The 14651-nt window shown below is 43.2% G+C and overlaps 1 protein-coding gene across 1 annotated transcript in view; it reads right to left on the reverse strand.

The window, feature by feature from the left end:
* Lrrc1 (leucine rich repeat containing 1) overlaps positions 1-14651 on the reverse strand; it is a 119517-nt gene that overhangs the window by 10951 nt on the left and 93915 nt on the right. The window contains exons 8-11 of the mRNA XM_052714925.1: positions 12144-12288; positions 9548-9666; positions 8179-8262; positions 394-509 (exon numbers count right to left, since the gene is read on the reverse strand). Coding sequence (XP_052570885.1) covers positions 394-509; positions 8179-8262; positions 9548-9666; positions 12144-12288 — 464 coding nt within the window. The remainder of the gene's footprint in view (positions 1-393; positions 510-8178; positions 8263-9547; positions 9667-12143; positions 12289-14651) is intronic.

A 14651-nucleotide genomic window follows, 5' to 3' on the forward strand; every position in this document is an offset into this window, starting at 1 on the left:
GAAACTCTGCCCTGCCTCAGGACAAAAAAAAAAAAAAAAAAAAATTCAAACGGTTTCAAGCTCATTGTGCAGACAGAGTCTCTTAAGGCCCACTGTGACTTACGAAAGTAGCTACAGACGCAAAGGCAGAGCGTCCAGTCCACTGTCTGGTCTTGTAGATGCACTGTCATCTAGGAAGCCCTCTGCTCTGAAGTAGCCTAAGTTCAGGTGCGCTGTCAATGCTCCACCTGGCTCTAGTAGTCTGGTCCCCACCAAGAATTCTCTAACCCCTCTGGTCGTGCAGTTAGGCAGTCTATGCTCCGTTAGAGGTGGCCAGGCCACAACGGCAGAGATAACACGGCCAAGACGGGGCTACATATATGTTTGTTTCTCTCCAGCAAAAGCCTTCCTTACCTGTTCCCTGCCACATCTAGGACATGGAGTTCCATGGCCTGCGACACCTCCGCAGGTATTCGAGTCAGTCTGTTGTCCCGGACGCAGAACACGGTGAGGTTGCAGCAGCCGCCAATCTACAGTGGGAGAGAAAACGCATCTGTTCTTTTCTCCATTTTTGAGGAGGGGTGGGGTAGGATATTTTACCAACAGCATGAAAAAGATGCATAAAATATACCATACAATTTTAAATTTCACTGGTGAGCATATATGATTACCAAATATATGCTGATAGCTGTCAGTTATACAAAATGTTAAACATATTCTACGTTGAATAAAGAAAATACTTAATACAGTTCAAACTCTCATTTGGAAAACTATCACTTTTCATCGCTGATACCTAATGCACCGCACTGGTTAAATGATAACTAAACTACACAAGTCCAGGATGTATTATTTAGCCATAAGGGAATTAAACAATTCTACTTCAAAATACTAGGCCAGAGGTAACGCTGCCACCAGTACACACAGCTCAAGGCCTGCCCTATAACTCCCATGCTTTCAATATTCCAGGGTTAAGCAAGGAAGGGAGGGACCTGATAGATTATACATGCATTGTCACTAAATATATTTGAGTATCTTTTGGTCACTCATAAATTAATTTGGCAAAATCACTTTCCCTTGAGGAATGCAAAACCATCAACATCTTAGTGAGAAGCGACACTGGTAAATGAATAGTTTGTCTCGCCACGGTTTGCTGTCAACAACTTCATTATACCAAGAGCTGCGTCCACATTCAAGTCTATTCCAGGGCGGCTGAACTTCCTATGTGTGGTCTTCAAGACACACTAATTCAAGACTTTACTGGACAAATCGGCCATGGATTTGTGAGTCAGAAAGGGCTGAACCAAAGGAATCTCAGACACAACCTTCTCCAGACTCCATAAAGCACTGCATTCTTCTGGCCTTTGCCATCCCGAGCAGAGAAAGCTCATGAAGGGACCCATTGATGTCCCTCGGACACATGGGAAAGTAGTACCCCAGGGCCTCTCACCAGAGGGAGAGTCTGGCCTCCTCAAGGCTGTCTGAATAGATCCCCTGCCCTGTTTTACTTCTGTGTGTACTTAATACATGAATATAACACCCCTAAAAGGGCACAGTACATCTTTACAAAATTGCTACATAGTTAACCTCATGCATTTTCCTTTGATTTCTTCTTCTAAGAATATCAGGATTTCCAATTACTATATTTAACTGCAGAGTTCAACCATAACAGATGTAAACATATTAACATTACAAAACACACAGATCTGTCTCTTGTCACACAGCCTCAATGCACAGAGGCTGTCCCTTTCAGGTCTCAGAATTCAAGTTTCCCATCCCAGTAAAACTAGTTTATTCCCTCTATTTCTACATCATTACTTCCTATAGAAACACCTTTCTTCTTTCTGTTTTTAAAAATCTTACCAGTAATCCAAACTGACTGACTGTCCTTCAGCCCCTCCATAGCTTTCCCAGAACCCCTGGTCATTGTGATAAACTGCCATCTACATTTCTTTCATACTCTAACAGGACAAAATGTCTCATGGAAATCCTCACGGGCACTTGACGAGATTGCCACTTTGTACACATGTACACAAAGTTAGAACACTGGACAAGAGCACCACCTCTCCCATCTACCCTCCATCCATCGCCTATGCGCCACCAGAGAGCTCAAGCATGTTCACCTGGACATCGTAAGAACTACCTGACTGCATGTCCCAATACCCTTTACATGAAAATCAGTGAAGGACTGACATGAGCTCACTATCATGTTCCCTGAATCATTTGTGTGTATTCTGATCTCTCTTTTGGTTTCATGGGCAGAATTTGAAGGTTCCCTGGCGGTCATCAGGATCAAATGTCTATTATCACTTAGAAATTCTGGGAAGCAGAGTCACTGTTTAAATACCCTATTACCAGTTATGTAGGAAGCTGGTATTTTAAGCCTCCCTGAAACCACTAATAACACCTTCCAAGAATACAAGGGTTTGGATTTGGAGTCTCTAAAAACTACAGAATGTAGCAGGAAACCCAAGTTTAGCTCTTTTGTGTCAATGTTAATTCAGAATGATCCTATATTTAACTGTCTGCCATTGAGTTAGCCTAGGAAAGGTCTCAAGATCACCATGGAAACCTTTAAAGCAGTGGTTCTCAACCTTATCACTACTGCGACCCTTTAATACAGTTCCTCATGTTGTGGTGACCCCAACCATAAAATTATTTTCCTTGCTACTTCATAACTGTAATGTTGCCACTGTTATGGATCATAATGTAAGTATCTGTGTTTTTTGATCGTCTTAGGCAACCCCTGTGAAAGGGTCATTTGACAACCCCATGGGGTCATGACCCATGGGTTGAGAACCACTGCTCTAAAGGGGAATTCTTATGGAGCAATCTGAAGACCATAATCAGACTGATGATTCAGAGAAGCAGCCTAGGTCAGGCACCCATGCTGCTTGCAAATGGCTGCCTGCAGGTAAGAGGCTGCTATCTCATGGTACTGTTCTTTCGATATTGGTAGCATAAACAGAACCCACATCACACAGGCAAAAAGGAAAACTTACAAGAAAACAAAATCTGGCCTGAAATACAAGGTGAACAAAAATAATATACATGATTTTAGAATCCTTTTCAGAGCCTGTGCTATATTATATAAATGTTCCCCACTTCAGCCAGGTGGTGGTGGCGCACGCCTTTAATCCCAACACTTGGGAGGCAGAGCCAGGTGGATCTCTGTGAGTTCGAGGCCAGCCTGGGCTACAGAGTGAGTTCCAGGAAAGGCTCCAAAGCTACAGAGAAACCCTGTCTCAAAAAAAAAAAATGTTCCCCACTTCATGAACATTTTTGAAATTACATGGTTTGGAGATTCCACAAATTATTGGACCACACAAAGAACAAGACACTATGATCTTCAGCATATATATCATCAAGAATATGTTCTACTGCCATTAAATTTCTCAAGGATTTTACTGGCCGCACAATACTACCCCCTTCAGATATATAAGAGATTATTTCACAAACATCCACGGCTGATGGTGCCCGTTAGTTCCCAGCACCTCTTTGCCTCTCTCTGCACTAGTTTAATCATCTGGTAGATGGTGATACTGACTTGTCTACACCTCACAAAAGTACTGTAAGAATCAGACAAGAACTTGACACAAGGGACTGGTACATGACAGCCACCTCTGTATACACTCAGGACAGGGATGGTACCTGGGGCATGTTTGATGCTCCTGTCTAAAATCTGAGAAACAAGTCTTGTGTGTGTCTTAATATGAATGGACTATTTTCTTAAGAATAAATTTCTAGAAACGGAAGAGTAAAATGTCAGCCCCAGCAATTTATACTTACACAATAATATGTATTTTCCCTGCAATATTTGTCAACATTTGGCATTTCACTTAAAACCTTAAAATTCTGATATATTAAAATGTCTTCTCACTTCTGTGAAAACCGATGAGATGAATTTCCCCCATACTCTCCCTTTCTGGGTATCACTTGTTTTTGGTTTTGCTTACTTTTCCATGACAGACACATCTTTTGCTCAGTGACATGAAGGACTTTCTGATAACAGTTAAGATTTTCTTCATTTGAGATTAAATGTCTTCCTACCCATAAACTGTTTTCAATCCTCTTTCAGACAAGGAATCTTCCAGGTAGACAAAACCATCACACTCACCAACTGTGTGTGCGCCTGCTTGCATGTGAATCTTAGTGTGCATTTGAAGGCTGGGTGGCAAGCTCATCTTTTCTCAAGTCCCATTCTCCCATTTTGTAGACAAGTTTCTCGTTTGCCTGGAACTCCCTCATCAGGCTAAGCTAGCAGGCCAGGAAGGCCCAGGAACCCCTGTTTCCGCGGTGCTGGGGTTACATGCTCCACTTTTCTTAACGAGGGCCTCCGGGCACTGAACTCAGGCCTCATGCTTGTGTGGCAGGCATTTTCTGACTGAGTCATCCCTTCAACCCTGTTAACCATTTCTTTTATGATTTATTTCCTGTTTCAAATTTAGGAATGCATTCTCAGTCTTCAGATCTCAGGGTCAATTGTATTTTATTTTAATATGTATAGGTTTTATATTATATTTATTATCACTAATTTTAAAATGCAAGGGCAACTTAGACCCAAACAAATTTAAAGTATAAGGCAAAAAGCTGTGAAATAAATACTCTAACATCATAAACATTTCTGAATATCGGAGTATTTACAGGAAATTAATATTTACACACTGCCTAAATACACACACACACACACACACACACACACACACACACACATATATATATATATATATATATATGAATGTCCTACGAACTCTACTGTAGCCCATTTGACCAAACAGGTGTGACATAGTTGGGGTACCTTTCTCAGTTTGATCCAATACAGACAAAAATAACGAGCAAAAAATGCCCTCTGTAGTCTAAACTTAGCCATATGCTCAATTTCTTTTAGCCAGAAGGTGTTTCAAGGTAGCATTTGGCTGGGGAATCCTGAAGGCACTACCCTCATTCATCAGACCCACAATCACACACTGGCTCCCTGCCCACCTACAAATCACACTCCTGCATTTTCATCCCCTTAACTCTTCCCCTTTCCCAGAAGAATATAAACTTAAGCAACAGAGTGAGAAATAAAACACACAAGTAAGTGGCTGGGAGCTCAGAAGCATGCCATGTGTTGCAAATGAGCCAGGTTTAGCCTTTCCACCACAAGCTGGAATCATGCCGACAGAGCACAATGTAGTGAAGGCAGATGAGGTGGCAAAAGATGCCTTTCAGAATTTCTGAGTAACTTACAATCTAAGTCACAGAAAAGCATTCTTTTGTGAAATAATAATCTGAACAAATGTGAGAAACACATAACGATACAAGAGTCCAGGCCATGCAGTTATTACATTTATTTGGAGAGAAAATGCCCATGGTTTACAAGGATGAACACACAGAGCAGTCAGACAGTTTGAATCTTCATGCACTTATGAAGCAAAACGGGAGTTGGAGACGTAACTGTAGTCAGAACGATACTTACAAGATGACAAGTTTACCTGACTTTTCTAAAACTCCAAGCAGCTAACAAGTAAGAAAACAAGAGACATTCATTCATTTCCAAATGTTTACTACAAAGGACACCACGAAACACAAACAGGATCCTTTACTGTGACCCAACAGTACAAACATCTTCCCCTCAGTCATTTGGGAAACTAGATGGGAATACATGCGGTTGGGAGTGAGGAACTGTGCTGTAAGACTGACGATATCAAATACCATCAAATAAGATGATGAGAGACGATATGGGGGAAACTACAGACACAGCAAACCAACAGCAATTATACAACTATGGACTTGGGACACAAAAATTGACTCGTTTTTGTCTTAGCTTAGATATGCCATGTATGCAACTTAATAGATCAAGGAAAAAAGGTAATACGTTTTCCAAAGGGAAGACTCCAAGAAATCAGGCATGGAGGCAGAGCTGGTGCTCACACACAGACAATCACAGGGCAGACTACACTAACTGTACACACCGGTGACTTGACATGTGGCTGGGACACACTTTGTGTTTAATTGGTCAGCCCCGATGAGACAAACAGTCAGACGATTTCTGCTGGGTACCAAACTGTGATCCATGGCAGAGCCAGAGACATACACTCGGTGACTTGCTTATCCTGGGATCTGGGTGTGTGTGTTTTAAGGCTCAAGATAGTCTAGAAAGATCTCACTCCTAAAAATGGAAACGTTTCTGCTTTATCTAGAGGCTGAAGAAAAAAGTATCTGTTTTATTCACTTATAAAACTCTACATGCCAGGAAATCAATCACAATTTCCCAGAAAATAGATAAAATGTAATAGCACAAATGCTTTAAAGCTAAAAATACTTTTGCAGTGGATGTAAGCAGACACAGAAGGTGCCATGTGTCACTCTCTAATCGGAAACACTGCTGAAGACTCATTTTTTTTAACCAGACAACTCATTGTTAAAATGACAGTAGCAATTTCATAATAAAAAATTCGTAAGATTCTCCCCTAAAATGTCTCCCTGGAAAAAAGAATTCATGAGCCACCCAAATACAATGGGAGAATGTTGTTATTAAACTTTAAAGTGCTCTCCTTAGCATTTGCCTCAAAAATACCCCTTAAGCTGTACTGATGTTCTAGAATGCCCAGACTAAAGGTCACTTGACCTTTCTTTACTGAATCAAGGTTTTGTACAATCTCCAGGACACACAGATGAAAAGGCCATGCTGAATCTGAATCCCTTGTGTTGCCCTGTTTTTACAGTCCCGTCATAGTGATTGGGAGCATCATCTTTGGGGCTAAAGCCGACTGTCCTCAGTTTTTGTATCTGTGAACTGAGGAAATCATCATGACTTCAAAAGCCTGAGTGAGTGGAGCGGCACAGAAGCACCACACACCATGCAGAGCATTAAGGAAGAAAGAGAGAAATCTCCTTGTGCTGATTCTGCATCCGATCCATTCCCCACCCAGAAGGGGAAAAACTAGTGCTCACACTATCAGCTGTGTTTTGGTCGACTGCTTACAGATTAGCAGCAAAATGTTTTGATTAGCAGAATCTTAGTTGTGTCCCAGTTTGACTGCGATGGAGATTTGAGTCCTTCTGTTGATGACAGTTTTACTTAGATGTGATAGCTCACGTTAAGGGTATGTCTGATTAGAAATGTGTCCAGTTTTCAGTCTGTATCCTCTTGCTTCCACTCAGGGAGGTTATCTAACTTACCCAGAAGACGCTGGGCACTGGGAGCAGAGACCCAAGCTGAGAAAGGGAAAGGGGAAGCCCACACACCCTGTAAAGTAGCCCTTGGAAAAGAAAAGAGGTGGCCCTGAAGTCTGGCTGGTCAGACGCCAACTTTGAAATTATTCCGAGACAGATGGTGAAAAGGCCAGAGGAGAGAATATAGAGACAAGACTAAGTTGGCCAATGATCACGTGGAGGAAAGAAGCTTTTTCTATGAGGACCCAACAACCAGGAAGTCTCACCAACAGCTATTCGATAAAGGGGAAGGAAAGGACCAGAAACTCAGCTTTTGGCTATGTGACGAACACTAAAAACAAGAGCGAAAAGGCAGGCTCAGTCTTCCTCTTTCCTCCAGGACAGCTCTCCCAGCTCTCAGCACGCAGTAAACCTTTCAAAAAGGACACTAGACACCTCCGTGCTCCATTCACTGGGGGCTCTCTCTTCAGCTAGCATGTCCACCCCCTCTGAGGGACGTTAGGAGCCTCGGAAGAACCCAGTCACTCTCCACAATAGAGAGTGGTTGTCTCTTTTCACTAGTAGTGGTGGAGAAGGCAGCTTCCTGCTGGCCTTCCTCCGTAGGTGTGCCTTGAGAAAGGATTCCCATCCTAGACGTTAACGTGGCCTGACCTAAATCTCTGCCAAGAAATAGGGCTGCGTGATGGTCCACTTTTATAAGCACAATAATGGTTTGCAGTTAAATGCAACAGTTAAACCCCAAATCACCCACGTTCTCTGGCAAACTCCCAAATTACCCACTTCTGTCAATAGTCATTCTCTTTGGACCAAAACACCACTCTCTTCCCTCAACTTAAAATCCCATCAATCAACACTCTCTAATGTACCTGACACGTATTCTTGGATGCAGTCCTCCGCAGGTTCATACTCACACTCTCTAAATGCACCACAAGTCTTTTAAACACAAAAGAAAAAAAAAAAGAAAGAAGGAACCACTGGTGGACACTTCTGATCCCTTACGTATCACCATTATTACCATATTATTTCTTTAGTGGCACGTACCTCTTTTGGTAAAGACACCAGTTTATTTCTGTCTGCATTCAAGTTGTTCAACTTCTTAAGTTTTCCAATGCTCTTAGGTAAAGTCTGTTAAAGTAATACGTTCGTTATTAGCTTATCACATTTTTTTTTTACACAGTTCAGCAGAAAAAGCAATTATTTACAAGGACTTTAAGAGTATCAACAAAAGAAAATACTTCTTCCTGAATATGAGATGTCTGTAATGGTCACTTAGGGAAATGTAATTAAGTATTCTAAATTTCTGTTGATATGATAGTATGTTTGAAAGAAATTAAATCAAAGGTGGAGACAGGGGAATGTACTATTCTTCCACTCAACAAAGTGTGTATTTACACCCTCAAGGTTTCTACGTGCCCTTCCAGCATACCAGACCACCACAGGTGGATGGCGGCTTTGACACGTGGACGCTAGAATGTCGCATGGGTGCTGTGGGGCCAGGGGCACAGAAAGACCAGGGTGGGTGCCGAGAAGGGTAAGCGGGCCTGGCATGCTCAGCAGAGTGCTACAGCAGCAGGCGGGCTCCCAGGGGCTCTGGAACCTCACAGCAGAATCTGAGGGCGACTTTAGTTGTAACTGTTATGGTTTCTATCTGTAAGCCTAAAGCCACCACTAAGACAGGATGACCTGGGAACTTCAGCCACGCCTGCCAGAGGATAGCTATCTAAGGAAGGACCCCGAGAGGACCCACCACGTCTAAGTTTTTGCTCTCCGTAGGCTCTGACTGCTCTTTCCACCTAAAGGACACCACTTCACTTAATAACACTTGAGAAAGGGGAAGCAGGAGGAAAGACAAGAAGGGAACACAGGGTAGAAAGACAGCAAAAAGAGCAAAGTACTTGTTTCTTAAAAGGGCACGTACAGGACAATTATAGCAGAGGAAGAGGAGATGAGCAGGGCCTGGCAGATGAAGCCAAGGGAGACGGGAAGGGGACAGACAGCAGACACTGGCTGCCACCGTGCTGACCCACCCTCAGGAGGTGGTGCATGCAGTCTTTGCCCCTGGTAGGGAGAGGAAGCTTGGCCAAACTGTGAGTCTGGGCAGCTGCCCTCAGTCCTGGTTTTTAGGGTAGAGACGGCAGCGGTCAAAATTTTCCAACACCACTCTCCAGCTCAGAACACAGAGCAGTCTAAGCATCCATCCCCCAGGGCTTTCTCATTTCTTCTGGGTACACTAACATAGCTTACAGGCAGGCTTCACCAGGGATCTCTGTGAGGTGTGAGCTCAGTGCCCACGCTCTGAGGATGGAGCCCACATCCACTTTGCTTATGCAGCGAAAGTTGGTCTTCAGGCCACACCTCACTGTGGCAGGTGCAAAGAACTGAACTCACCCCAGCCACACAAGGCACTCACCAGGAGACAGTTTTCTGTAAGAACTAATTCCGTGAGATTTTCACAATCCCCAACGGCTTCAGGCAACTGTGTGAGTCTGTTCTGATCCAGCTTCAAGATTGACAGTTTCTTTAGTTTTCCTATAAAAGTGTCATTTAGACTCATTAGTCGTGATTCTTCACCTAACCACCACTTGGTTTTTTTTCCTCTCTGCTGTTCTTTTTTGTTTTAAATAATTACTTATTTTTTTTTCAACCAGCTTTTCAAACCGAAACTGTAACACTCTCATTTAGATCACTAAAGGTTGAGTGTTAAGAGTAATTTGTTCGGCACATCAGAAAGTCGGCAATTAGAAACAAATCGTTTGAAAGGGCTAACTAAAAAAAGCCAGAAAATTCCATGAAGGACCAACAGTTAGCTACTGATGCATCTGTAAGAGCAGGAGCTGTTCTGTGGATGGAAGAGGACCGTGTCTGAGGAATGAGTGAAGGGCCACCTCCAAGTCCCCAGGGAAACAAACCAACAGCGGAGGCACTCTTCATTATCTACTGAGATCCTAGCAAGGACACCTTCCCCATTAAAGGAGAGGATCACTTCTACACAAAGACAGACATGATGCTGGGGAAGGAGAAGTGAAGGAAGAGCTCTCTGGCCTTGGGCAGAGCCCTGGGGCAAGGAAGGACGAGTCATTCCTTAGCTCACTGTGGAGCAGAATCAATATCGAACTAAGTCCCTGGTGGATCCCCACAGGCCCTTGCTATCAGGAGATATGCAGGCACTATCCACAGGGCACAGTGCAGCTTGAAACAGCTCCTGAACCCTCTTCCCAGCTAGGAGTTTGAGAGCTCGAATAGTTCAAGTGACAGGCAAGTGACAGGGCACTTGTTTCTTCACGAAGAAGTGCAAGGTAATTTGTAGCCATTACCTTTGTTTTTCAAAGCTTTTCGAAGGAAACTCTCCTTTTGCCCATCTGAACCTCAATATCTACTAAGCCTACAACAGAGGGCCTTGCCAGAGACAGTCCTTTAATGCCCACAGCAGGTCAGCTCCTATTCCAAGCATCAAAACATCCAGTTTCTACAGCACCTGATGCCCCAGATGGTTCTAAATAAACATTTCTAGAAAGTCAGAATCCTCATCTGCTTTTCAACTGGTGCCGACCATCATCAGTTGTCATTTTCATCCTGACCAAATACCAGAAAGGAAGAGGTCCTTGGCCACACTCTTCTCCATACTCTTATGACAATCTGTGGTTACACACAGTTCCAGACAGGCGCTGGGCAGCACTACTGTGATGGGGCCATCAGTCCCTGCGATTACACTCTATCTCTGTCTCTCTGTCTCTGTCTCTGTGGGTGTGCATGTTTTAATTATTAGCACACATCTAAAAATTAACATTTTAAACAGCTGTGCAAAACAAGCAAACAAAAACTCTGATTTGGTTCTGTTTTCAAAATTTCTGTATTATAAGGCTTTCTACCTGAGAAATTCAAACAAATGAAGAACCAAAAAAAGCACATTAACAGACATGTCTCTTTCTTACAGGATTAGAAATGCATATACGGAAAACATTATGAAAATCTCTATTTAAAGAAGAACAAGTTCAGGCCCTTGAATAATAAGACAAGAAAGACAATATGATAAGAAACGTTTTTCACAGCTTAAGTAACAACACTTGTTCCATCACATTCTGTACTAATTTCTCACACTGGTCTAAGTTCCTTTAAAGAAAGGAAATGGAGTGGGTGTCGTGTGGTGGTGCACGCCTTTAATCCCAGCACTTAGGAAGCAAAGGCAGGCAGAGCTCCGTAAGTTTAAGGCCAGCCTGGTCTACACAGCAAGTCCCAGGACAGCCAGGGCTACATAGTGAGGGGAGGGGAGAAAGAAAATAAATAAATAGCAAGGGATGGTTAAAAGATCTCTCCCAGCATATTAAAAAATAACCAGCTCTATCAGTGTCCTCTTATTTATTTATTTATTTATTTATTTATTTATTTATTCATTTATTCATTTATTCATTTATTTATCACAATTTATTTATTTGGTTTTTTGAGACAGGATTTCTCTGTGTAGCTTTGGAGCCTGTCCTGGAACTTGATCTATAGCCCAGGCTGGCCTCAAACTCACAGAGATCTGCCTGCCTCTGCCTCCCAAGTGCTAGAATTAAAGGCGTGCACCACCACCGCCTGGCTTGACTGTCCCCTTTAAAAGCACCTTCCCAATGCACTCTCATCAAGAGGATGGAGTCCAAAAAGACCTAAGTTCTTAGTGATGTCCAAGCTACACTCTCATGGACTGTTTAGGATTCTCATATAAAACATCCTAGTGACTGCTCATTGGCCTTACACACGTCCTCTAACTGTGACTAGTCACTTTTATAATTATAGAGCTCAGATAAAGTAGACATGAATCAACACTTGAAAGTAACAATATTACAGGTTTCTCCAAACCAGGATGGAGAGACGTATTTGCTATCCCCTGCTTTCCTTCTAAAAAACAAGCAATGAGGAGCCACATTCCCAGCACTGAACAGCGATGAGCAAAGAATTCGAGTGAGTTCCAAATGCTCAAGACCACAGCAGGTGGAACTCTATGTCTGCTACTTTTCAATACTTACCAATGCCATCAGGAATTGTTTCCAGTAAGTTCTGGGAAATGACTAAGTCTGTTAAAGAAGTCAGGCCACTGATTTCATCAGGAAGTCTTTCCAACTTGTTTTCAGAGACATCTAAGCAGAGCAGGCTCTTCAGATTGCCTATTTCCTGTGAGAATGGCACAGAAAGAGAAACACATGCTTGAAGCTGGCACAGCACGACGGAATTTGCTATCGGGGCTTTTCACAACCAAACCTCAGGTCTACATCACAGAAACAGGAGCAGAAGGAATGTACGAGCTAGAAGATGGGGGTGAATGCTGTCAAACACTGGACATGACCTGACTGTTGGACTCATGACCTCACAGCACATGTGGTTGTCTGCACAAGATCAAGCTGTTCAAAACTCGAGCCCAGACTGGGTAGGGTCTCACAAAGTCTCACCCGCCCTCCCGAGTGAGGAGCTACTGGCAACTGAAGACTGCTGGAGAAAGTAGAGTCCTTTTTCTTTAAGAGCACGGCCCATGGTAGGTGGGCCATACCCATGTGCATATGGGCAGCACTTATTGGACTTACTGGGTCCAAAAGAAAAGGGAAAAAAAGAGGACATGAAGTTGGGAGGAGATGAAGCAGAGTAAGGGGAGTTGGAGGAGGGGAGTGGAGGGTGGATATGATCAAAATACATTCTATATATACATATGTACATATACATATAAAAATGTATGTTTCATACATATATATATGTATATATATATATGAAAAACTGTTTTTATAAATCTCCAGTTCTTTGGGAGGCAGAGACAGGCAGATCTCTGTGAGTTTGAGGCCAGCCTGGTAAACAAAGCGAGTTCCAGGATGGACAGGACTGTTACACAGAGAGACCCTGTCTCAAAGAAACCAAAAGGAAAAAAAAAAATCCTGAGTTCTGAGGCTAGAGAGATAGCTCGGTGATAAAGAACATGGGCTACTCTGCCAAAAGAACTGGGTTCAATCCCAGCACCCACATGCAAGTATATAACCATCTGCAACTCCAGTCCCAGGGGATCCAACACCCTCCTCAAGCCTCTGGGAGGCACTGCACAAATGTGGTGGACATACATACATGCCAGGAAAACACTCACACATAAAATACAAAAATAAAACAATTTAAGACCTCCGTTCTAAGTATGTTATTTTAATACATATCTAGGTGTAAAAACTTGAGTAAATTTCTAGACCCCTTTCCAATAAAAATGATAAACTATATGAATCACAGCCACAGAGTCTAAAGGGGGCTTTGGGTTTAGCACAACTTGATGCTAGAGGCAAAGGAGACTTTTAAATAAGCACTTACAGTGTAATCCACAGGAGAGGCAACTCCTTTGGGGTTAGAATGCCACATGCCACACAGTCATTTATACACATCTGCACAGCCATGTGTTCTCCCCTTTTAATGTCACACGGCTAGTATTTTATCACACTCCTGGTATTCCATAGCATTCTCCCCCATCCAGGAGTTCTCCGGCAAGAATTTCACACGTGTTCCAGGGAAATCTAAGCATTAGTCAACGGCTACCACAAGTGACTTATCTGTTTCTCTTTCTGGACTGCAGCCCACATCTCAGAAGTAGAGTCTAGTTTCTCAGTTCCATTAGTCACTAGGTGACATCATGAGAACCTCAGTGCCGTCACAGTGACAACTACATTTTAGTTGAGTGTGTCCTTCTGGTGTCAGACTTCCTGGCTTCTCCCTGTCACTCCCCACCCACAGCTCGTAGCCCCATCATGACTGGGCCACACAAGCAAGTGGGCAGCATGCAAACCGTTTGTAAACGGGACCATCCGCACCATGAAAGGCACAGTCTGTGAACACTCAAGATTCAAACCCTGTGACAGAGAAAAAGGAGGTAACAATAAGAAACGCCTGTTGTGCTGGAGAAAGCTTTTGGGGGGAGTTTCTCATTTGATCTATCTGAAACTAGACCTGCCTGCTAGACTCCACTCTGAAGAAGGAAATGGCTCAAGGGCCATTTCATTTAGAACATGGGTCTCACATCTGACAACAGTAGAGAAAAGACTAAACGCCGTGGTACACCAGCTTCATCCGAGAGTGCTATTGGGGGCGGGGGCAGGGGGAGCTCTTAATACTACTTTACATTAACTACCACAGGGGAAAAATGTAGTTAAAAAATGATCCTGCCGGGCGGTGGTGGCGCACGCCTTTAATCCTAGCACTCGGGAGGCAGAGCCAGGCGGATCTCTGTGAGTTCGAGGCCAGTCTGGACCACCAAGTGAGTTCCAGGAAAGGCGCAAAGCTACACAGAGAAACCCTGTCTCGAAAAACCAAAAAAAAAAAAAAAAAAAAAATGATCCTAAAGCACTTGGGCACATCACTAAAAGAGGCAGAGATTTATACTGTCTTAACTATGGTCTTTATAATCCACAGGTCTGCTGGGCTTGAAGTAAACTATCCTGGGCAGGGAGAATGAGATGAAGTACAGACTTCGGCATCTTTAGAGACGGCGGGCTGGGTTTTCAATCTCCCGTGGCACT

This window comes from Peromyscus californicus, unplaced genomic scaffold (genome assembly GCF_007827085.1).
Source record: "Peromyscus californicus insignis strain IS unplaced genomic scaffold, ASM782708v3 Scaffold_11__1_contigs__length_118956290, whole genome shotgun sequence".
NCBI classification, from domain to species: Eukaryota; Metazoa; Chordata; class Mammalia; order Rodentia; family Cricetidae; genus Peromyscus; species Peromyscus californicus.